This window comes from Hyalella azteca, unplaced genomic scaffold, assembly GCF_000764305.2.
Source record: "Hyalella azteca isolate HAZT.00-mixed unplaced genomic scaffold, Hazt_2.0.2 contig2334, whole genome shotgun sequence".
Lineage (NCBI taxonomy): Eukaryota > Metazoa > Arthropoda > Malacostraca > Amphipoda > Hyalellidae > Hyalella > Hyalella azteca.
Window position 1 is genome coordinate 31,825 of NW_025932613.1, and position 25,736 is coordinate 57,560.

A 25,736-nucleotide genomic window follows, 5' to 3' on the forward strand; every position below is an offset into this window, starting at 1 on the left:
GCTAGCAGATTGTAAGAAATTTCTATTCTAAAATTGACAGTTACTCAACATACAGCGCGTACGGGTCATGATGCTCTTCGATGAATTGGGAACAATATCCCTTCGATTATTTATAATCAATGTTGCCGTGACTATTTCTCTATTGCTTGGTTCATTATTCTTCAAACGATGCAGTTAATTTGCAAAAAAGGTCCCCATGTTCTAAAGATCTGAAAAATAATCGTGACAATAATGGCGAAATTTCACATCATATCATTTACGAGTGGAGCAAAGTCCAGCCTAATTTGTGAAGAAACTAGGAGGGACGAGCAGAGCCTGTTCAAAGGCTCGCGGTTTCTCAATCAGAGCCTTAAAGCTCTGGGAGAATCAAGGCTTGAGTTACAAGTATATCATAAATTTAACTCTTCTGCATAGGGTGAGCATTGAAAAAAATCAATATCTGTAAGATTATTTATTCACTAACTTAAAACTATAGTGACAAAGATTCCAACGACATATTGACAAATGAATACTGATTCGTGATCATATCTTAGTTAGGTTGCCTTTCTCGGAAACTAATGTCACAAGCTTTGAAACAAAAGATCTGAAAACTATTTTGTCGCGTGAAATAAACCATTTATTTTGTTCTCCCATGAACTTTCATGCATCTGGAATGATAATCCGTATATTATTTATTTATACTATCTATAACGTCATTTGTCTTATCATTAAAAACTTCAATCCACAGTTAACTACAGGGTAGGTATTTACGCTGAATCGTAGAAAAATATCCGCACATTTCTGGATAAAGCGTGATTTTAGATCACTGCGTCAGGTTTTCCGACTTCCATGGTCGCGTGAGAAGAATGGCAACGTAGCGTGAGAAGAATATCAACGTAACATGAGAAGAATATCAACGTGGCGTGAGAAGAATGGCAACGGGCGTGAGAAAATCCGCAACGCTAGGCGCCAGAGATGCAATGAGATATGGAGTTCATTTCTTTTCTGCCATATAATTCCGTGCATCAGTAAATAAAATTTATACCTGCTAGAGATTCATTGGTAATCTGATTTTTTTCACTAGAGTTCGTCGCCCAAAACAGTTGATTTTCTTTCTTCCGAAGACCTTTGCGCATAAGTAAGGATGTTCCGTACATTTTATGCCCTGAAGGGGATTATTAAAAAAAATGTTTTTAAATCAACTGGCATAAAGCAATGATTCCCTAGGACCACGTAGAAAAATAAGCATACTAGGATTACGTGAAGTTTCACTTGGCAGCTCGTTCCTTGTGCTCAGTCTTCACAGGCCTGCTGTTATTGCCCAAACAAGTTCTCACCCAAACTTCAATGAGATCACCAAGGCAAGGACCAGCGTTGCGTTTCCGCCAGTCTTCTTCGTAGGTGTTTTTGACACAGCCTTGTGCCTTGGAGATGTTCTGCAATAAGATACACCTTGTGAAGCGCCACAACTCATGCATTACAAATAAGTAAAGCATTTATTGTATTCATTAACAATGTAAGATCAACGTAATGAAAGCCCTAAGTCTGAGTTTTCGGTTCCTAAGAAAATGTATACCCTAAAAATCGAAGGTACACTAGATAATGATGATTACCAAATTTCAACTATTATAATGCATTTGATGATAATAATACCTGGCAGACGTAAGTAAATGAAATATCATAGTGAAATTCAACTAATAATAAATGCCATAGATTGACATACCTCTTTCAACCGTAAGTTGCGTTCACGCTGCGCAGGCTCGGATGACTTCTCGACTCGCGCACTCAGGGCTTGGTAGAGCAGGGAACCCACGCTGAACATATAGCGCAGGCACTCCTTCACATCCTCGGGCGTCTCCACTACGCTACCTAGCATAGCGAGCCAGTCAAAATTAGAGACATGCTGGTCATCACTAAAGGCCTAGAGATAGTAGGTACTATTTACCGGCGCCAACTTGATTTCTCGCCAGTAACTAGTGTGTGACGGTGAGCGTAGTTACTGTCAGTAACTTGTGTGTGACTAACTGTAGTTACAGTCAGTAACTTGTGTGTGACTGTAACTGTAGTTATCATCGGTAGGGAGAGGGCTAAGATTTGCGTCAATTCAATTAGAAATACACAGATTGGTATTTGTTGCAGATTTATATTCATAACGGCACTGTAAGATGTATTAATTGAATGAATAATCATTGATACATAGTTCGGCGGCTGTTCAAACTTTTCTACTTCAGCCAATTCAATACGAAACATGGGGTCACAGGCTCACCTTAAAATGTAACTATAGAACCAAAACGAAAGATGTAGTTATTACAAACCATGAAAATCTAGTAATTTTAAATTTTATTTAATTTGAATATTCAGAAATTGTCAAAAATACAACATAAGCGCACCAACGCTTAAGCCAACTCTTCATTGCGTTTGGCAATAGCTGTACAATTTATGATTTCATAATGTACACCGGAGTGATTTGATACGTGTGCGAAAATTGAAGATAAAGTAAAACGTTGTTGCGCCTTCCAAATTATTGAATGATTTATAAAAGTGATTGTCAGCAGGATGATAGGCTTAAAGTTCAACTATCGACTCTAGAACGCTAGTGCCCTGAGTGTCACAAATAATACAGTAACATCCAATATTATTATCTAAAAAATTTCAACAAACCCGGAAGCGTGGAAGTTTGCACTATAAAGTTGAGCTTGGTAAGCATCTTTTCTATCCGATCTTGCCCGATCACCTGCACGGACATGTCTCTCGTCGAAAGGCGCGAAACTGCCCGACACATCCAATATTATAGATTAATTCGCTAATCTCATGAAAATTGTGCGAAAGTTTCTAATATTTTATAGTGTACCATTCATTGAACATTGAATAAAGAAAATACGAGGGTTTTGCGCACGAGTATCAACTAAAACTCACATGATATTTTAAAATCTGTAAAATGAATAACGAAATGAATAAGGCTTGCTGACATTTGAATAATTCCTTGTAAATTTGATAAAATTATAACTAAGAGACTATCCAACAAAACCATTGCCGGACAAGCTTCCAGGGGGCCATACTTTCAAAACTGGCTAAGTGGACGTAAGTACTTACGCTCTATTTTCTTGTCTATGATTGGTGGATTTTGCTTGAAAGGCCGTCAATGATTGGCTGATGAACTTACGATCTCTTAACTTTTTTTTAAAGTATAGGCCCCCAAACGTAAAAACAACTAGTATTGCACGTACAGCTGTATATTAAAGTTACTTATGATACCTAAATTCGATCTATTGTTTTGAATGATTCAAAACGATTCAAACAGCAGAACAACATCAATTAATGACTACTCTGCTACTGGCCGCTGCAGGCGTTAAGCAATATAAGATCACACGCAAGTACCTACGGCGGCGGTCACTTGTTTCACCTGAACGGCTGTCGGAGGGTCGGCGTTCCGGGTTCACGGCGTCCGTCGAGCTTTTGAGGCTCCTAAGGAAAGCAGCGACTTTTCTATTAACTTCATCCTCATCCGCCTCACGCTTCACAGTCGACCTCAACGGAGACCTGTCTTCACGTACAGCTTCCTTCTTGATTGACTTTGTCAGGGATCTCTCCCTACTTCCGCGATGGCTTCCTGCGCAAAAGAAAAGTATTTTGCAATTCCCCACCACTTCATTGGAATGCTAAGCTTTTGCTGAAAACAAAAATGACTAGATCATTTAATACACTACAAGTTGTGATATACGTTTATCCTACATCATACTATACGATGCTACTATGATAGTAATAATGCATGCAATTGACAGAATATTCGTGCATAATAACTGACATGAAATATGAGATTTTCTGCATTACTTACGAGGAGGCGACCGCGAACTGCGTCCATTATAAAACCCAGCTCTGAAATAAAAACGTCAGTGACTTGACGGAACCACTATTTTATAACAAAAAGGTTGAATTTACATACGCACAATATAAAAATTGATACAGTAATTTACGAACATTTCAGTGCCCATATATATACAAACAGTTATTAAGTTTGTTGGGCGAGATGAAATGGGGTTTCAACGGTAGAACGTCGCTCGTATATATGAAAACCAATACTACTGGAAGTAAATTCTTACATTTGAAAGTATATCAAATGATATAACAGAAAATTACATTCCAAGGAACACGTTTTTAAGGATTCGCATACATAACTGACCTGATTCGCTTGTTACGCAGTTTTGTTAGGGACAGCACCTCGTCCTCCCATCGTGTCGGGTAGAGCGATTTATCTGTGAGAGGCAGTGTTAATCTTTTATCCCCTGGCGAATTGCATGGATACAAGTCTACCCAAACTTTGTTCGATTATAACGTTGTAAAATTATGCAGCCTCGCAAGGGTTAAACAACTACAATTGACGCACATTAGCAGAACAAAGGGCCGACCATCATAAACTTGCCGTTGAAATTTCCTCTGTTACTTTGCTCACCTTCACTCATATTTAATGACGATTAATGGAATACATAGTGCAAATATAAGAACTTTATACTAACTTATTATTATTACAATTGCGGTTTTGTCAGTTTTATTTTATAGCTTCATAGTCATTTGCCAAAAATGTCGAATCTCGTAGGTTATAAAATAGGAACCGATGTCTACTGTTGTACGGATAAAAACTATATTTTTCAGAATCGAATTGCAGTCAATATTATCAGCATTGATTAACACTAATTGATTACCTGTTATAGTAATTATGTCTTCAACCCTCACGCCGTCTCGCTTGAAAGCCTCAAGCCTCAGAGTAGTCCGGACTTCCGGAGAGAAAACTCTGACGTCAGAATAGTAGTTGTATCTCTGCAAAGACAGAGAATGGAACTAAACAAGGCTATACTCAGTAACTTAGCTCTACGCCTCACTGCATATATCGCGGTTGCAAGTCAACCAAAAACTAGAGGAATTTTGGGGCGTAAGTTGCCCGCACGCTATCTCAATGAAAGAGTGCACGAAAATTCTAGGCCCGTCTTCGATTAGATAACATGAGTGATTTCACTGGACGTAGAAGTTAATTAATTAATTGGGCATAGTTAAATGGACATACGTCTTCAGCAAACTCTTACAAAGAAAGAATCTGCATCGGAATGCAGAGAAAATATTTGCCCTGATCTCGTTCGTCGAACGAGATTTCCTTTCGTATTCTAACATGTATACTTATTTCATTTTATTCACACTTATTGATGCTTTTTTCATATGTACTTTTGCTAGAGATTGAGGGTAACGCAACTTCGCGGTAATTCATTTATCACGATCAGTTCTCGTTTTGAATAACCGTGATAACGTAGACTAATATATTTCTGAATGCCGATGAATTCAAATATAACTAGCCAGTTGGTTGGAAAAGAATGTATAAAAGTGAAAGCTATATGAAAAATACCAAAGACGGTACTTACAATATATCTATCAGTATGCTTGTCGTTTTTGACGTGCTGAATAATCGCCTCAATATTGCCATGCGCACCACAAAGGAGACACTTGAAGTACCTAGGGCTATCGTGATGACTCCTGGAGTAGCCCTCAATCAAATGAGCTCCTGAAATGTAGATCATAAATAATTATTTACAATGTATATTTATATATACAAATGTGATAGGAACGAGTTAAACTGAGAACTTAGTAGAACTCTAGTTAGTAGAACGTCGACTTAGTAAAACATAAATAGTGTAGTTAGATCTTCATATGCATGACAAACCTAGTATCTTGGCGTGAGAATGAAGAATTTCATACTGAAGTGAGTTGGGGAGATACTTCGAAGCCAAAACTCTCTTCGGTCCTCCTGAGAAGTCGTCGTCGCTCTTATCCGCATTCTGGGAAGAATGTTCAATTGCTCTATATAACCAACTCATGTGCAGAATGTATTAAATTTTAATTTATCTCAAATCAGGCAGAAATTAACACGACCTACGATAGCTAGCCATGTTGCGGATAGTCATATGAAAGAAACTGGAAATCAAATGCTTTCTAACTGATTCTTCAAGGCAGACCAAATTTAAATCAAATTAAAAACTAGTCTGGAGCTATGAAAATTCTATCTGTGAAACAAAAGTCCAATCAGGGGGTATGGTACTATTCAGAATCAAAGAGAATATTTTCTGAGAATGCCCTCAATTGAAGTATGATGATTCGCTAAGGGTTGTACACTGAGTGTAATTGGGTAATTAGCGTGACATTGAAGGATCTTTCAAGGAATGAATGCAACCTAAAACAGATAATTAAGATTACAACCTAAAACGATAATCAAGATCAGATTGAGCCAGATATAGTGTTCAAGCATCAGTAGTTATTCACCTACGTCAATAATATTTATTACCCTAATCCCTAACCCTAATTTTGATGGATGATGTTCAAATTTTTAATTCAAATGTGAGTCATACCCAACGATGAAACCTTTGCTTATATCCAACACTACCTTCAGTGGCACAATTAAGTTACACGCGTTTGACATGCAACTGTAAATGAATTCATATTCATAATAATACGGCTCTCAGACAAGGTTCTCAGACAAATTCAACAGCTCTCAGACAAGGTTCTTACCTTCGCATGAGCACCGGAATGATGATGAGCAGTTAGTGCAGTAATGCAGTTCATTGTTTTGCGGCAAATCTGTTAATAAATTAACACAAATTCAAGAAAAATTCAAACTGCAAACTATTTCCTGATTATACTAGTTTTGTCGGAACTATTGAACTTTTAAATATTTAAGAAACTCAGTTTTTAACTGCCATGCATTTAAATTGAAGTTATTTCAGTAAAATTCTGATTATTGACTATTCGTGCACGCAGTCTAAAGTTTGCGTTTCTAAAATGAGAGAGAAACGGAGGTGTAATATCCAACAATTCAAGAAGAAATTAAAAAAAGGGGTGGAGAAAAAGGGATGGAGATTTCGTTCATATATATAACATTCATACTTTACAGAAGAAGTTCATCCGCTTGGTGAGATCAGTAGTGATGGCGTAATTTCGGCCGTAAATAATCCCTGGGAAACAAAATATAATGTATATATATGGATAATTCTCCTTTGCAATTCAAGAGTCAATTAATTTGTGCATATAATAGTAGAGTTTTCACCACCATTAGATTATTTTGATAATAGCTATTAATTTGGCTCGATTCTACAACAATAAAAAAAATTATACAATATTGTTCCCACTGATTGGGATAATTGCAGGTCAAGATAGTCGTCAAGGCTGGATATTCATAAGTTAAAGTCACCTCGAGCCAGCCACATTTGGGTCATAACCGGATTTTTCTCGTTACTCAAATATGGACTAGAGATCATGTTTGATCTAGTTTACATTTCTACTCTCATATCGTGCATCCCAAATCCATACACTGAGATGGACGAAGATTACATGAAATAAAATTTATAAAAGTACTGAATATTTAATACCAAGTCAAGTGCAAACTCATGCATAGTTATAATCAATGGATGGAGTGAAATAGCGAGTGAATGAATTACTAACCACGAGTGAACCGTCACAATGAAGGGTATAGAGATGAAGGTGTACATGATGATATAAGACTCACATAATGCCTCCTCGAAAACCGATGAAAACGAGAGATTGGTGGCAAAGTCGGGAAACTTGATCAAGGCTGCATCAGCGGACTTCTGTAAAATTAGTTCAGCAGTTGAAGGTTTATTAGTAAATTGATATGAGTATACATAAAATAGGACATAGAAAATGTTTCGCAGAACTATTCCGAATCACATAACAAATAAATGATTTTGAAATGATTAAAATTTGAAAGCTAGATTCCTTTAGATCGTGGAGGCCTGCAACAACCCATATCATCTGCTAGTCTACTCCTATTCTTGAATCAATTTTTTAGTAGTACTGATTTGCACTGACTGAATCGGTTATTTTGTAAAAGTCGTCTCAGCTTTATTGAGCTAGACTGTATAATGAAGATTTTCAAGATAAAGAATCGAGTTTGAATACATAAAATTATCGTGTGTAAACATCAATATATATTAATGAATTCTCCTCAATTCAATGTTTGCAAGCAGAAGGCGTTATCGTTGATCTCAAGACGATAAGGTTCAAGTTAAATTAATAGTCAATTTAGCTATACAAAATTAGACAAGATTCAGAAGCCAAAGAGTGAAAATAATTAGCTATCATGCATATATCCATATTATATTTATTTTTAGTTTAAATTTGCAACCAGATTTACAGTGAAAGCCAAAGGAGACACTAAATGATTACACAATTCGTTAGGATTCATAACTTGCAACAACGTAGAGAACAGAGAATGTTATCGGTACTGTGAATTATACTTCATTAGGATGTAAGTGATTAAATTATATAGCAGCATCATCTTACCCGGTCTCTTGGGTATTCAAAAGGATAATCCATTTTCAACGTCACTGCCGCGAACCTAAGATCTGGAAGGTAAATATTATAAAAACGGTTAAAAAGCACAAATTGGTGATACGTGTAATTCATTCGTTATAGTGTAATATTTTAGCTACGCTCAGATAAATTGGGATAAGTGGCTGACGACTGAGCGTCATTAGTGACTGGTGAATCAATCATAAAAACGTATAATAATTTTTAAAAAACATTTAAAATAACATACTTATGCAAGAAACGTGGTGAACAAATGAATAAAACAGCGCACAATTCTAATGTAAATGCAACTCTCATGGGAGGGAAAATTTTGTGAATTTTTGTAGCCAAGTTCAGGCGAAAGGGAGAAAAAATGGCACATCAAAATAAAGTGTAATCTGCCCCTAAAAGATGGTTTTCCTAGAAGTAGTCTAACTTAAATACTTACCTGGCACAGGAGATACCGTAAATATTTACACATTACCGAACTCATCGGTTCCATAAAATAGAAAGAAAAAGAGTACATATCTATGAACCAGCAAATATCTATTTACCACCAAACACAACAGCAAGTTAAAAAGTAACGTAAGGGTAAGAAATACCTCGAGTCAATTTGGTCAAGCATCGCTATAAATACTCTGAAATCCCAATATTTAATTCCTACTATAACAAAAGAGAGCAGGGAAATGCAGAGCAATTGAAAATATAGGTAGATCGCCAATCTATTCGCCAACTGAAGTAGTGGACCCACCGTCCGAATGTTGATTTCAAAATTATCGATACACCAAGTCAAAGGTGTAAATGAACGACTTTTTTGCAGCTTAATTGCCTAGACTGCCAAATTCACACCAATAAATGCCTAATCGTTTCGATCATAAGTCGAGAACGAAATCTTTTACGTACCTCAATCGCTAAACTAAAAAATGCATATGCTTAATAATGCTACCGGTAACGAGCGCACCAGAATATAGTGCGCCTGCAACTCTTACGAAGTAGCCTTTTCGTTACTAGCGCAACGGAATTGGTAGTGGAGGTGCTACGGTGTACATTACTTTTTCATAACTTTTATTTCAGATCATGTGAAACCATCCATCATTACGTATTAGTTGATTTTAGGAACATATTACGTATTGGTTTTCAAGAACATAACAATACTGTTAAATTAGAAACCAGGGTGCGTTGGTGTGAAACTAAACACGCAATCATAAACGGAACACGAGAATGTCGCTCATTACAATACTTGTCACACCGAAGATCATGTAGCAACCATCAACAAGCGAAACGCAAAAAACTTGCTGGTTGTACGAATGTCTATCATGACACGCGAAGATTTACGAACGAAGTTTGAGTCTGGCATTCCAATATGGCAACTGAACTGAACCGATTATGGCGTTATTTTTGACGATATTATTAGGCAGAGCGGTACAAATTTGCGAGCGAAACATGCAAGCGACGTTGGCGAAAAATTTAAAATAGCTTTAACAAACAAAAGGACAAAAATTTGCTTCTAATATGACTGATAGACCATACACAGTCTAGTTCTTTTAGAGAGAAGTAGGACTTAAAACCAGATTTTATTACAACGAATGTATGTACTGATTAGGCACTAACTGCTATGAACTACGTAAATATAGCATTACTGCTAATGCTGAAAACCCAGAAATACTATTTAAAAATCAAAAACCAGGCAAGAAAAACGATATCATTAGGCAGAGCGCTACAGGTTCGCGAGCGACCTTGGTGAAAAAACTAGAAATAGACTAGTTTAGCGACAGTTCATTTCGTTGGCTATATCATGACCTAACAATGATAAACCAGAACTATGGGGATTGCCTATGTTAAATTATTTGCAAAATTCTATCACAATTCACCGTGTTGCAAGTACATCAATAATTTTATATTGCTTCGGCACACTCAAAACTTGTACGTAACTCCACTTACGACACCTCCGAGCAGGCGTAAAGCTACGTACGGCTTCTTGTACATAGCTTCCCGCGCAAAGTTTTGATAATACCACTGCTACAGTTACGTCATCATATCAGCACTTACGCCACACGTAAGTCGATTTTGCGTACTTACGAAGTTTTGATAATACGGCCCCTGGTCAGTTCTGTACTTACGACGAAACGAACTAAACGGCAGCTCAGCAACGTGCCGGTAGACACCAGTGAATTCCTTGGTCCCTTACGCAGGTAAACGAAGGTTCAGGGTAGTATCTAGGAAATTGAAGAAATGAAATCACAAAACTACATTAATATATAATATTCACAATATAAAAACAATAATGAAATTTGGGTTGTAGAATTCACAACTTACTAAGCACCATTAAATAAATTCGCATTAATAGGTTAATAAAATCTTACGATATGACTTCAATATTTTGTTGTTCTGAAGCTGTAATTTATTTCATATAGATTACAGATTCAGCATCTGTAAGAAAAGGTTCAGCATCTCCGAAAAAAATTACCGAATAATAATGCACGCATGAATACTATTGAGGGTTGTAACTAAACATCTGAATAAGTATTATAAAAATAAGGAAGTTCTCCATAAGTAAATACCAAGGAAATCATAATTGGCATTTTAGCGATTGCAGGCTATTTCCTTAACAATAAAATATTGTAAAATCATATTAAACTAGCAATTCAAGTGACCCACTCAATACTTTTGCAAACATTATACACTAACAAGTAATTTGAACAATCAACATCAACTCATTCCACACCTTCACGAGCGTAGCCAGAATTACTTTCATGCTTTCTTTATTACTGAAATCGTGCGATAAAAACTGCTGCTAGTTTTGAGTAATAGCCGATTCCTTTCTTCACACGAGACTGACGATAGATGATAAGGAAAATTGCGGCAAGACTCATTACCGCGATGCTAACATAAAAACTTATATTACTTTCGAATTTTGGCGGGTTTAGCTGGAAAAACCTACCCAAATCTGGTCAGTTCTGTACTTTCCACGAAATGAACTAAACGGCAGCTCAGCAACGTGCCGATAGACACCAGTGAATTCCTTGGTCCCTTGCAGGTAAGCGAAGGTTCAGGGTTGTATCTAGGAAAATGAAGAAATGAGATCACAAAACTACATTAATATATAATAATCACTATATACAAACAATAATGAAATTTGGGTTGTAGAATTCACAACTTACTAAGCAACATTAAAGAAATTCGCAGTAATCTAGAGTTTGGAAACGTGATCACCGAGATTTGAAAAAAAATTTAATAGAGAATGTTCAAAGACGTGCAACATGGATAATTCCAGGCTTGAAAGGCAAGTCCTATGAAGAAATATTAAAGATTATGAAGCTTCCAAGCCTCAGCTATCGAAGTCTGCGTGGGGACCTCATTGAAGTATACAAGTACACTCATGGTTTATACAAGGTCCCCGAAGGATTACTAGAATTTGAAACAAGAACCAGCACCAGGGGCCACGTCTATAAACTAAAAAACTGCGCTGCAACTTTTCCACGCGACATTTCTTCTCGCTTCGAATCACCGACATGTGGAACAGCCTCCCCGATTACATCGTTGTCGCTCCAAGTATGAACGCGTTCAAGAATAGACTAGATAAAGCTATAGAAAAATATATGTTCAGACTTGAAAAGCCTAGCACCATATCGAACCCGGTGGAAGTCTAGTAGCAATTTCAAACTATCGTCAGTCATGAAAAGATCCGGTCACATGACACGATTTTAGATTTTCTGTGAAAATGGCAAGAAAAGGAAAAGAATCGGCGACAGGCCACATCAGGCCTACACTTCAGCGCCGACATCACAATGTTATGTTAATAAGTTAATCAAATCTTACAATATGACTTCAATTTTCTGTTGTTCAGAAGCCGTAATTTGTTTTATATAGATTACAGATTCAGCATCTATATTTATTTTCTCTGAAGCTGTAATCACCGAAAATTACCGAAATAACAATGCACACATGAATACTATTGAGGGTTGTAAATAAACATCTAAATAAGTCTTATAAAAAGGTGTAAGTTATCCGTAAGAGGATACCAAGAAAATCATAATCGGCATTCTAGCGATTGCAGGCCATTTCCTAAACAATAAAATATAGTAAAATCATATTAAACTAGCAAATCAAGTACCCAATCAATCAATACTTTTGTAAACATTAATGCACTAACAAGTAATTTGAACAACCCATATCAACTCATTCCACAACTTCACGAGCGTAGCCAGAATTACCTTCATGCTCTCTTTATTAGTGAAATCGTATGATAAAAACTACAGCTAGTTCTTAGTAATAGCCGAATCCTTACTTCACACGAGACTGACAAAAGAAGATAAGGAAAATTGCGGCAAGACTCATTACCGCGCTATTAAAATAAAAACTTGTATTTCTTTCAAATTTCGGTATGTTTAGCTTTTCTGACAATGTAGGTTGATTGTTCCATGTTTCAATGCTCGTTTCATTATTAGTTATAGAAAACGAACAGGCCAATATTTATTTATATATAAAGCCTAAAGGTATATAATGTTTATTAGCATTCTATGAAATCATCATCAAGCACACTATACAATACGTCAGTGATTTTATTGTGAGCATAAATTATTCCAACTCAGTTTCAAAGGAAGTACACTGTACACGTATAGACAGTTCTGGCTAGACCTGCCACACAACTGAAAAATTGGTGAGTTAAAATATTCCATTACGAGGTTCGTTTCAGCCAATTGGCTGCAACAATTATTTCATCTACAACTTGGTAAGACGGAATCCACCTCAAAGCTGAAAATTAATAATAATATATTCACTGCTGAAATCCGACTGATAAAAGTATACGAGAAAATATAAAAAGTTTCTATTTTAAATTCATTTCCAGCTTGAGTTTCAAAAATATTTATTAATATCCATGCAATTGATACAAAGAACTACTTAAAACGAGTAGTCTGCGTCTCACAGAAACATGATGCAAAAACAGTAAGTGGAACTGAGAAAACGCATGATGCAGTGGCCTAAGGACCGCCCACTGCCAAGAAACGGCGGTATGAGGAATAATTCCGCAACAAATAAAGATTTTAAATCACAACGTCCTACACTCTTACCTTCAAGTTTCGTCCGATCGGAGTTCTTCTAATTGCAGCAAAGTGACACAGAATAAACAAAATAACTTTAACTGGTCATTAATACGAACACGTCAGAGAAAGATATTTACGGTCTTATCGCGGCAAAGGTTTGTGAAGGAGTGCCGAACAGGGGCCCAAGCTGATGGTTCTCGAGATAATTTAGGTATTTTTGTTTTAGACGTTACATCGCGTACAAGCCTCTTTATGGTAAATTTTCGCTCATTTTTAATTTCATATTCATGTTTTTGTGTCAAGCTATTATTTTTTTAACACTGAGTATGATAGCGGTACATAGCTATTCATTTATGTTCAAAAAGTTATTTGAAATGTCTGTCGTCAAATTATCTTATATTGGTGGGCCAAGGCCATGGGCATCAGGGCATGGTGGCCAAATACACTTAAACAGGGCATAAAGGCTCCAACTTTCTAGGTCTTCACTCAGTATGGTGGAATTCCGGTACTTGATAAATATACCAACTGAACTAGATAATTTAGTAGCTTGGATTCAAAATTATTCAATAATTTATTGAATAAAAATCCAGAAAAATTCTGTTCCTGAATTTTTGCCTACCATCATTGCCAATCACATTGCCACAGCACTAAACTCTAAATTTGCTGCCTCACTGCGTTCAATAAAAACGATCTATTTTATAAATAAAACTGAATCACAACTTTCTAGCATGTTCAATTCAGCTTTGTAGGTAGTTGTCATATGGTTATTTAAAGCTTGAATTCTTCAAAATAATTTGAATTGCATTTTCACTTCCAAACAGTAGTGACAAGTACCCTCAAATGGGGTAGGTAAAAAGGCCAAGGGACATAGTGAGAAGTAGTGACAAACCATTGATTTTTTAGAATCAGTTCATTTCTATTCATCTCATTTACTCAAGATAAACTAATATATTATTTATGATGAAGCTGGTAACCTTGGTATCCATAATACTTTGCTGGTCTACTTATAGGAATTAAAATTGAACTTGAGGAGAGTCTAAAAACTACGGTATCTGCTTTGCCAATATGAATTAAGGGATGCTTTTTTTGTTGTTGATGCAGCATTTCATAAATGAGTTTGGGCTCATTCAAAGTTCTTTGCAAGGGCTATTGTATGGCATCTCCAAAAAATCCGTATGCTATTCGTAAGGTGCCAGCCCCAAAATAAAAGCCTGAACCCAAATCAGACCTGGCCGGGCTGGCCCTGGGAGGAGCCAAGAGGGTAATCTGTGAGACTTGGAATGAAAATTAATTTTAAAATGTTTGAAGCCTGCAGAGTGTACTCATCCATTACTGACAGAACTATGAAGTCCTCCTCTTCCTTTGTAGATGATGCAGATGTAGAAAGTAGAATGAACTACCTACATTTTCTGTGATTTTTACTTGTTGTTTTTTTCTCCATTTATATATTACCATATCCATATATTACTGTATTATTCCCCTCAGGGGGGACTTCTGACTGGTGTCTGTACCCGTCAGAAGTCCTATGGGATTTCGCGCTCCTAGGGGGATTGTTCCTGAGCGCCCCACGGCTGAGCTCGCGGTGTCTGACTGCAGGTCTCAGTTGTGGGGTTAAGTTATTATGTAGGTAGGATTCCTTACATTTCCCTTCTCTGTCTCTCTCGTGCGGGCGGCCGACGTCCCGTGTAAGCAACCTCTTGTTCGAGTGTCTTTGTTTCTATTGCTTTTCACCTGTCCCTCCTTGTCACTTCGTCTCTTTTGACCACTATGCAGAGGGTGGATGCAGCGTCGGCAATATATGGATTTTTAAGCCCAAAGCGTCGCCGGCCATTTTAAAGATGCGTCGCCGGGTAATTTTTAATGAAAAGCCATTTACGCTGAGTAATGATGAACTATTTACAAGCCACAAACTTAAATCTAAATGTGTCGGCAAGATCTTGTGAAGGCGAAAATTTTGCCGATAATGCGTCGCCGTAGGTCTTTAAATCTTCGTTCACTCTCTGCACAGTGGTCTTTTGAGATGCTAACGCTGCTTCCTTCAAGCTAGCTTCAGCGGGCTGGACATCTGAGACCTTCCGCCCCTTGTGGGTGATGAATAATTGAGACCTTTCACCTCTATGGTGATGTTCATCTTGACTTTCGGTGCAAGATAGCTTAATAGCTGACACGCTAGTAAACATTTGGCCACTAAACTAACTAACTAACTACTGTATTATCGATGTGATGTTACAACTATCGTATCCATGGACATGCCATTGAGCATTGACAATGACCTCATCCACTGCAAAAAATCCTAGGCATCACCTGAGATATGCACTTCATGTTCTCCCCTCATGTAAGAGCCATAGTCATGACGGCAAGGATCTCTTGGGTGGATAGCTAGAGATCAGCATAGCCCAAGTCCACAGTGCGATTCATATATCTTTCCGAGCGTAATGCAGCCAGGCATCTTCATGGCTTTTGACACAAAGCGCCCACCATAACAGCGCAGTTCAGTCACAGGCCGGAGCGCATACAGGCCGGAGCACAGCAGGCCCTACCGCAACAGCTAATCCTAACGTAACCTAACCTTACCTAACCTAACCTGCACTGCCTGTTGCGGTAGGGCATGTTGCGCTGCGGCAGTGGAGCAGTGGCTGTGTTGTGCAAAGTGGATTTACTGTTAGCCAGAGTTACCCACAGCTCATTGATCTGAGGCTATGTGTAGATATTGCATGCTGTTTGGCGTTGGGCCAGGGGGCCTATTTACGAGGCAATTTTGTTACCTACGGCTGCGCTCCCAATCTCTTTGCATCTTAGAAGCCCTTGCTGGTACCAACTGGGGTTTCTCCAAGAAGGAAATTATTGCTACCTACCGAACCATCACACGCCCAATCCTCAACTCCACGGCCCCCATCAGGTACCCTGTTGCCTTGCGCACAGTAATTGCCAACCTTCAATCCATGCAAAACACTGCACTGAGATTAGCCACCGGCTGCCTCAAAATGACTCCGGTCCCATCTTCACCCATCTTCACCAAGAGACTGGCGTCCTCCCATTGTCCGCTCATCTGGATCTGGCTTGGGCCCATTTTCTCGCCCCTCCACCCTCCAGACCTCCCATACCTCATTCCGCATTGCTTCTGCTCCCCTTGGGGACCACCTCATGAAAGCCTCCGTTCAGTCAAGGCTTGGCCACCTTGTCACACCATTCTTGGCTAATGGTATCATGCCCGCTGGTGCCTATGGAGAGGCCAAGCAGTCCCTCTGCAGAGAGATTGCCTCTCACGTTGCGCGGTTGCGGCAACTGACGCTATCAATGCCTTCCTTGCAGCCCCACCACTGCTGATTGCATCAGTGGAGGCCTCACTCCCTCACCCTTGCCATTTGGCACTGTCCCAGCTCTGCTTGGGATACTGCAGCTCCCTGGCGCCCTACTCCGCTAGGATCCTAGCTCCGCCTGCCTGGAATGCAGGGATCTCCTCCAGTCCATCCAGCATCTCTTTGCCTTCCCCACCTTTCCCTTGTCCCTCAGCATCTCCTCACATTGAGACAACCCTGTGGAGGCTGCAGCATTCCTGGCAGCCCTCCCTGTCCCTGCCTTTGCCCATCTTCCCCCTCTTCCAGTGCATTCCCCCTGCCACCCCCTGGCAAGTGTAAATCTGGTCCCAACAAACAACTGCAAGCTTCATATCAGCAGCCGTATAGCATTTCTTCTGTATCTTTAACAAAAAAGATCATAAAAAAATACCTGAAACAGAATGGAATGTTTTTGTGCCATCCATCGTATTTTTGCCAAAAAAATGTCAAAGTTTAGGTTAATTGCTTTTCATTCTATGTTGCCCAGTGCACAGTTCTATCTATGACATTCTATGCACAATTTTTTGATGACCGATGATGTGTTAATTTTTTGTTAAGTGATACTTTTTTGCTGAGCAAGGTAAATAAAATCAAATTTTTTTATTGTTTATTTTATTTTTTTTTCAACTGGAGCCTTTGCTAACCAAGGTTCTACTATAAATGTGTTTTTAGGGGTGTCCCTTATTGCCCCTGTTGAGCAAGGATGTCAACCGGTTTTTTGGAATGAGCTATGCAATCAAATGTATTTTTAAGCCAACACCTGTATGCAACTTTTATGCAAGTAAATTTTTTTAATACAGCAAATATATTTTTTTTTGCTACAGACCTTAGAAGAGGTACTCTGTGCTTTATGCAACTTAGATAGAAAAAATTTCGAACTTTATGCCACTATTTTTAGTTTTGCCATATTTCAATTAGTTGCTACATTTCTACAAAATGTCGGAAGACTGTCCTGATTTAACCCGCTCATCCCTTATTGCTCCGTTTGATGGTACTGATTGGTCTTCAGAAACGGTGTGATATATGTGTGCACTTTTTATTTTAGGACTGAATTTTGCAGGTTCACTCCCTATTGTAGTTGAAAAAAACATAGAATTAATTCTCAACAACATTGAGATCAAGGTGGAAGGAGGTTTAGAATGAAAATTGAAGCAACATCATTCATGAAACGTTGTACGGTACTGACATCACAATGCAACATTGAATCAATGTTGCTACTACGATGTCGCTGCAACATTTAATTCTCTGGTTGAATGGACATTGAAATAACTACCTATTACGACGTTGAAATCACGGTGAAAAGAGATTTAGAATGAAAATTGAAGCAACATCTCTCATGAAACATCATACTTGCGTTACAATGCAACATAGAATCAATGTTGCTACTACGACATTGCTTCAACATCAAATTTTCTGGTTGAATAAACATTGAAGAACCAAATTGTTAGTGCATTTTCTCATTTATGGAAAAAATGCACTATTGTGCTTGTCATGTCCGTCTGTCTGTCTGTCCGTCTGTCCGTGACCTCAAGTTTTTGTCATTGAGAAAATGCACTCTCTGGCCACTCACTGCTGTGAGTACTGAGTTATATTTTTTTTTTTGTCAGTAGCAGGATTCGAACCCGGGTTCTCTGGAGACCACGCAACGCCTTAGCCACCTTTACCACGGTAGCTCGCGTACATGAGCAATAAAAATAAGATTAAGAATTGTTTGACTCCTTGAAAATTGAACTGCATTCACTGGTCATTAATCGTACACTTATATATATATATCTATGCATTTCATTCAATGTTAGTGTGATAATGTTATTACGTTAGCCCCATGCTGGTAAATAGCTAAACATTTAAGGTACCGATATAGACAATTCTTCAATGTTGAAATAAGGTTGTTTTACATTCTTTCTAGTTTTGATCAGATTTCGACATTGATCGGACATTTAATTTTGGTTGTTCTGCATTTCAACCTGAAATCAACAGTGATTCAACGTTAAAAAATTTGTAAGCATTCCACATACCAATATCAACGTTATTTTGACGTTAAAACAAGGTTGTTTTACATCCGTTCTAGTTTTGGTCCGATTTTGACGTTGATTGGACATTTAATTTTGGTTATTCAGCATTTCAACCTGAAATCAACATTGATCCAAAGTTTAAAAATCAGTAAACATTCAACATACCAATATCAATGTTATTTCGACTTTGAAACAAGGTGGTTTTACATCCGTTCTAGTTTTGGTCAGACTTTGACATTGATTAGATGTTGAATTTGGGTTGTTCAGCATTTCAACCTGAAATAAACATTGATTCAATGTTTAAAAATTAGTAAAAATTCGACGTACTAATAGCAACGTTATTTCAATGTTGAAATGAAGGTTGTTTTACATCCCTTCTAGTGTTGGTCAGATTTTGACATTGATATGACGATTAATTTTGGTTGTTCAACATTTCAACCTGAAATTGACCAATAATTGACGTTTCAATATCAGATGCCTGCTGGGTCATGCCTTAACTTCCAGGTGGGTTTAGCCTGCATAATGGCAAATAGTTGAGTCCTGTAACTTATTAGTTGACTAGTGAGTATCATTCATACCAATACCAACATTAACATAAATAAGATAATGAAGAAGATTCTAAAGCAGAGCAGGAAATTGGAATAAAGAATTTCTGTAAGAATCTGTTTACCACTGCATGCTTTAGTACCATGCATAGGAAGATGGAGGTTTTTGTATATTTTTTTTTTGTAGTGGCGTCACCTGGTTTTGAATTATGTGCTGTTTCTTGCATATATGGTGCATTGCAGCAAACAAGAGATTTTTAGAAACCATTTAATTTCTAATTTTCTGATCTATTCAAATTTTTTTTAAAAACCTTATGCTTGTTGAGGCTGGCATCCATGAGACTTACTGGTCTACTTATAGCACTTGAAAAAAAGTCATTAAATGTTTCTTGTTTGCCAGTTTCCAAAATGCATGTTTGGTTACTAATGCATTATGCATCTATGTGCATTGTCATTTGGCATGAGGAAAGGATCATGCAACTGCAGCAGTTGCTGGCAGCATCTATCATTGAATGTATGAATAGTCATTATTCACTAATGCACACATATGAATAGCTGTACAATTTGAGAAAACAATCACGAAGGCACCACTGCCATCACTGAATTTATATTTTTTTTTGCAATTTTTCTCAATTCAGCATATTATGCTTTTGGTAGGATTAGAAATTTTGAATATTAGGTTTCTAAAGAATATTTTATTATAATTTTATTTAGGGTATTTCAAATATGCTCTATTCACTATCTATCAAGTATGTAAATAGTTTGACAACACATGAAATTAATTATTGAAAGAGCAGGGATTTTGGTTTCTGAGCATATGTTTTATTGGAATGTGATGGGCCTTTTTGGGTAGAAATTAAATCATATTGCCTTGTATGAAAAATGCACAAGATGTCCCATGATAAACTTATAATATATAAATGTGCTGACCTGTAAGGTTGTAGTTAGCAGTCTCAATAGGATGAAATACTTTTTTCAGGAGAAAAATGAAAGTAGCACCAAGGGGTTAAGCAAAACAAAACAGAATAGATCATGTAATGTAGACATGAAACCGTCGTATGTGGAACACAATGCAATGTCATAAATTCTGCGGTGAATTTGCCAGCAATATGAAAATTATGTTGGATATTATTTGAAAATTCTTTGCATTTCATTTTGGCTGTTAAGTACTGAGCCATGTTATAAAATTAGATATTGTATTAAGCTCCTTCAATTAATTTTTTATGTCAGTGCTAATTATCTGAGTCCTCTATATGAATTATTTGTGTATTGACATTTACAGAAACTATTCTCTTATAACACTATGTCTGAAAGCTTGAAACTGGAATCAACTGCAAAATGCTTTGGAGGAAGCCAAAATGTCTACAGCCATGAGAGGTAAAGTATATATATTTTAACTAGTTCATATACCAGTAAATTTAAGGTTCTACCTCATTGTATAGTATTGCACGGTACTTAGGAATTCTGTGATACTCGTCTTTATCCAGTTATTCTGAACAAGCAATCAAATAAGTTATTTATGTTGTTGGAATACTTTTTGGATGGTTTTATTTTTATAATCAATTTATAACAGAGTTTCCAACTAATTTTTTATTAGCATTTGCATTAGCATAATTTCAAAATTGTATTAGCATAAAAATCTCCATCATTCCTAATTGTTAACATTTCAGCACAGAACTCAAGTGCAACATGAAGTTTGCTGTGTTTGTGCCTCCGCAACATGCTGAGGGTAAGACTACTGGATTGATTTATGCTTGCAGAGCTTGTGCGCATTTGAATGACACTCAGCATAGGGTGGAGCTTAATTTTTTGTATTGTTGGCTGGATGGCAGCCCAGTTGCAAACATTGAAATAAATGCCTTAAGGCTTCTGCCATGAAATAAGTCTATATACATGAAATAGGCACATCATTGTACATAACCACACATGTATGCTTCATTGGCCAAAGTGACAAAATGATTTTGGGATTTGTTGCAAAAGTTTTCAGAAACTTTTCTACCTTCATGTCAAATGTTGTGTGTTCCATCATTTATATGCACATTGTGTCTGTTGGATTTTTCTTGTTTCTCTGTAAGTGCAATTTATAGCTAAAATAAAATATTCACAGATGATCAAAAACTTCATCATTTGTTCACACTTAACCTTGTGAAAGTAACATTATTGATTCCTGTGTTTTGTTGATTGCAAGTCCATACATATCTTTGATAGTAACCTTGGTGACTAATCTTCATAGGCTCCAACATTTTAACTTTTGATCTTGTAGACAAAAATTTTTTTTAACTTCAAATCCTCATTAAATAAATTTCAAACAAATTCAGGCCATAATGTAAGTAATGTTAAATTTATACAAAATTGTTGACTTACCCACAAAAAAGTGCATACCTACTTAAGTGAATGATTGTTGATAATAAAAACATTGTACTAAGTTCTGAAACACTAGCAAGTTTACTGTCCAGCATAATACTACTAGTTGTGAGCAGATGCAGTACCTGTGGTGTACTGGCTGTCAGGACTAACATGCACTGAACAAAACTTCATCACCAAGGCTGGAGCTCAACAACATGCTGCACTACACGGCCTGCTCATTGTTTGCCCCGACACCAGCCCTCGTAAATTGTCTACCTGAATAAATTTAAGATTGGTACCTGAATATTTTGCCTTAAACATATATATACCTATATATATAAAAACTAGAGATGTTGAATGGATAATAGGGAGTTTTTTCAATAAGCTGCTAGTGTAGCCTTATAGTATTTTATAATGAATATCTTTATTAGGTATGTACTTGTAACTCTACCACTCTGAAATTTATCATCAAAAATAATAATTTATGTATTGTTGAAAATTGTTTTTAATGCTCAAATTGTTTGCAGGAGACTGCAAAATTGAGGGTGAAGATGCAGATTATGATTTTGGCACTGGAGCTGGATTCTATGTTGACGCCACTGCAGAACCTTGGAAGACCAACTATAGGATGTACTCCTATGTTACACAGGAATTACCTGTACTAATTGCTGCCAACTTCAATATCATTCCTGGCAAGACTGGCATCATGGGGCACAGGTGAGTTGGTGAAACTTTAATTGGCTTCGCTCAGCATGAATTAGACAAGAAAAACCTTCATTGATTGAAACAAGCAAGAATTAGGAATGCAGAATGAGAATTGACCTGGCATGGTTTTGGGTGAATGACAGTAAAAAAAAGTGTAAAAAAGTATTAAATATTTAGGTCTGAAATTTGGGGAAAGTGAAGAGCTGTAGTCAAGCTCAAACTAACTTCTCCACATACAGCATGGGTGGTCACGGGGCACTCGTGTGTGCTCTCAAGAAGACGGGGCAGTACCAGTCTGTCTCAGCCTTTGCACCCATCTGTCATCCCAGCGTCTCACCCTGGGGCATCAAGGCCTTCAAAGGTACTCTTATCTACTACATTTTTGTCACTCTTCTACAATAGATGAGGACAATTATAATTACTCGAGTGATCACTGGACTAAGGGACAATAGCGCATTTGTAAAAATGTATGAACAGATTAGAAAAAAATTCATTTACTTGAAATTTCTTCATTTTTTACTTAGGTCCAATAATGCAATGCAAGATTGCATGTCAGGTTTCCAGATGCAAAGCCTATCATTTCAAAATAAATCAAGAGGTGCATCTGCAGTTCTTCTTTCCTTGGCTGCAAGTTCTTGCTTTGAATGCATTCAGTCTTTGCTCTTGCTTCTAGCGTTTTTTGTGTTAGTCCTACTTATTGAACAATGAAAATATACTTTTTGACCTATGGATGTAATCACCACTTAAATTTCATTTCACTTTAAGGTTTTCCAATAATTTTTGTTTGAATTCTTTAGAGAGCTTTTATGTGTTGAGGTTGCTTTATAGCCTAAAAATGCTTTAAATATTAAATGAATGGAGTTTGTCAATTCTGAGCCTAACTTGGTATTTCTGTTATTTACTCCCAAATCTTAGCATCTTACCTTGAAACCTTGCTGGATGCGAATGCCCAAATTTCGCTTTTGATGAATTTTTTTCGGCAAATAATTATGCAAAATTTGCAGCTTTATGTGTGTATGTATGTGTATATATTTAATGCATGATAAATGTATCTTTATTTGAATAAAATCACTTTAAATTAATTTTTTTAATTAATTGAATAATATCAATATTTCCATCAATTGCTCATATTATGAGCACACTGCAAATCACAAAGCGGCTACCAGAACCAGAACAAAACCTCCACAAATCAAACAAAAGAGCTGGTGTATAGAACCTAGAACTTCTCAACTTATTGTTTTTATGAATTTTGTACAAAGTAGATTTTATTCAAATTAAACCCGGTTAAATTTTTTATTTAATTATTACGGTTACATCAGAAGTTGACGAATGACATTTGACTTTGTTTCAACATTATAGTGAGTTTTATTTACAGGATACTTGGGGCCCAATGAAGACACTTGGCAGGAATATGACGCCTGCGCCTTAGTGAAGAAATATTCTGGGCCTCCTCTCCAAATCCTCATAGACCAGGTATTATATTCAGAGCCTCCTCTCCTAACCCTCATAGACCAGGTATTATATTCAGGGCCTCCTCTCCTAACCCTCAACATAGACCAGGGACACGTCAGCTCGTGTGTCATTACTACGTCCTCGTGCCTAAAAATATATATCAACAAACAACAGAATTGCCCTGATGTCCAAAAGCGATATGCAACCCATTAATAATTTAACCAATGAGTGTCGGAACAACAAACTTGGTCAGTTCGTAATTATATGTAATATGAACCTTGACCAAAGATAACTACTTTATTACTCTGAACTGGGTTTGGGCAGAGCTGTCATTCTTCAATGTTATTGGTTTACATTCCATCGTGAGCAAGTGGTGCCCAAACATCCCCCCATCAGAAATGTTGACAACTTGTAAGCTTTTATCGTTGCCCTCACTTCCCATTTATCCGTTATTAGTTTAGTAATTACTTTTCCTCTATATGATCGTTATTCCGATCTACTCACTTAACTCATAGACGAGTAGCCAATATGAACATGTACTTCATTATGGTATGGTCGTGAATATGAACTTCATTTCAGTTTAACAATAAATTGAAGGAATTTCGTACGCATGGGCGCAAAGTAAACTAAATTTAAGAGGAATTAAAAATGGATTCTATGTCAAATTACATGAATAACGGGTAAAAGATTCAGTACTATTGCTGAAATTATATACAATATACAGGGTTATTCTGAATGACAGACCCAATTTAATAACTTCGGATCTCTTTAAATATAAATTCAAAACCAATAATTTATACATCAATAGAAACAGAAAAATTTCAAGTTTTTATTTTTTTTTTACATATTTATAAATGTTCAATACGTCCTCCTTGTGCTGCATGGCAAACATCTAAACGGCAGCCAAACTCATCCCACACACGAGAAAGCATAGTATCTTCTGCTGCTGAGTGCACCGTAGCAGTGATACGGTTCTTTAGATCAACCATGTTACCATTATTAGATTACGTCAAGGAAGCTGTTTACGTCCCGCCTCTACCAGCAACTTGAATAAATACGAACTTATTAAATTGAATAATTACGAACTTATTAAATTGGGTCCATCATTTAGAATAACCATGTACATTGGTTGGTAAAGCGTCCAGGTTATTTATATTCAGTGACACCGATGGCCAGTGATATGTGTACATGTTGAATGGCATTTGTTATATTATTGTGTATACTGTTCATGACGACATGTGTGCAGGGCACGGAAGACAACTTTTATACGCAGAAGCAGCTGTTGCCAGAAGACCTGGTGCGTGCCAGCCAAGAGAGCAGGGGCGTGTCGGTTGTGCTGCGCATGCAGCAGGAGTATGACCACTCCTACTACTTCATTGCTACTTTCATCGCTTCGCATTTGGAACATCATGCAAAATATTTGAAAGCGTGAAAACACGAGATAATTCAAAGCATTCATATGTTTTCAATATTTATTGAAAGCCTTCAAATATTTTCTATTGTATTTTATAGCCGTTATAGTTTTCAATTGAAAAATGATGATGCAAACCTGTTAATCTATCATATTATTGCTCAAATATATCTTCGCGTATTGAAATTTTAGTTAATTAAATTCGAAACGTGGAAGCAAAACGTTATACGTATTGTTATTGCACTGCCAAATTTTTTTTTAAATCTAGCTCCAATTTCATCAATTTTATAACATTAAATTTCAGGAAGGTGATCTAAAAACCTAATGATGGATCACGGAAAGGTTCTTAGTGAGAGTGAGCCGAATTTTTGTTGATTAAATACATTGAATTTTGGAATAATTCTGTACTTCATCCAACTAAACGGATATTTTTCCGGTGTAGATCTAGCTTTTCATCTCGCAAGTTGTGTTTGAACGTCACTTTAATACGTTTGAAAGTAACGGCAATTTGCTTGCAATCAGGATTTATCGTTGATAGTACAGCCGCAGTATCAATA

The 25,736-nt window shown here is 37.0% G+C and overlaps 2 protein-coding genes across 4 annotated transcripts; one reads left to right on the top strand and one right to left on the bottom strand.

Moving 5' to 3' along the window:
- Positions 1-436: 436 nt before the first annotated feature.
- Positions 437-13,950, bottom strand: LOC108681300. 2 transcript variants are annotated; one of them, XM_018170322.2, is made up of 16 exons: positions 13,398-13,950; positions 11,267-11,386; positions 10,446-10,541; positions 8,320-8,381; positions 7,523-7,604; positions 6,904-6,971; positions 6,529-6,597; positions 5,687-5,801; positions 5,388-5,527; positions 4,680-4,794; positions 4,160-4,232; positions 3,815-3,855; positions 3,383-3,589; positions 2,641-2,748; positions 1,703-1,848; positions 437-1,415 (listed from the first exon to the last, which is right to left on the bottom strand). In XM_018170322.2, exons 4-16 carry the CDS (start codon positions 8,350-8,352, stop codon positions 1,248-1,250), a joined length of 1,365 nt encoding a protein of 454 aa, XP_018025811.1. In that variant the 5' UTR covers positions 8,353-8,381; positions 10,446-10,541; positions 11,267-11,386; positions 13,398-13,950; the 3' UTR covers positions 437-1,247. The 2 variants fall into 2 exon arrangements, with proteins under 2 accessions (XP_018025811.1, XP_018025812.1); XM_018170323.2 differs by lacking the exon at positions 11,267-11,386.
- LOC108681298 (S-formylglutathione hydrolase) lies at positions 13,572-25,637 on the top strand. Of its 2 annotated transcripts, none has more exons than XM_047885541.1 (8): positions 13,572-13,625; positions 20,548-20,642; positions 20,936-20,994; positions 21,746-21,874; positions 22,139-22,328; positions 22,556-22,677; positions 23,692-23,789; positions 25,015-25,637. In XM_047885541.1, exons 1-8 carry the CDS (start codon positions 13,623-13,625, stop codon positions 25,198-25,200), a joined length of 882 nt encoding a protein of 293 aa, XP_047741497.1. In that variant the 5' UTR covers positions 13,572-13,622; the 3' UTR covers positions 25,201-25,637. The 2 variants fall into 2 exon arrangements, with proteins under 2 accessions (XP_047741497.1, XP_018025809.2); XM_018170320.2 differs by lacking the exon at positions 13,572-13,625 and adding an exon at positions 19,180-19,224.
- The last annotated feature ends 99 nt before the right edge of the window (positions 25,638-25,736 follow it).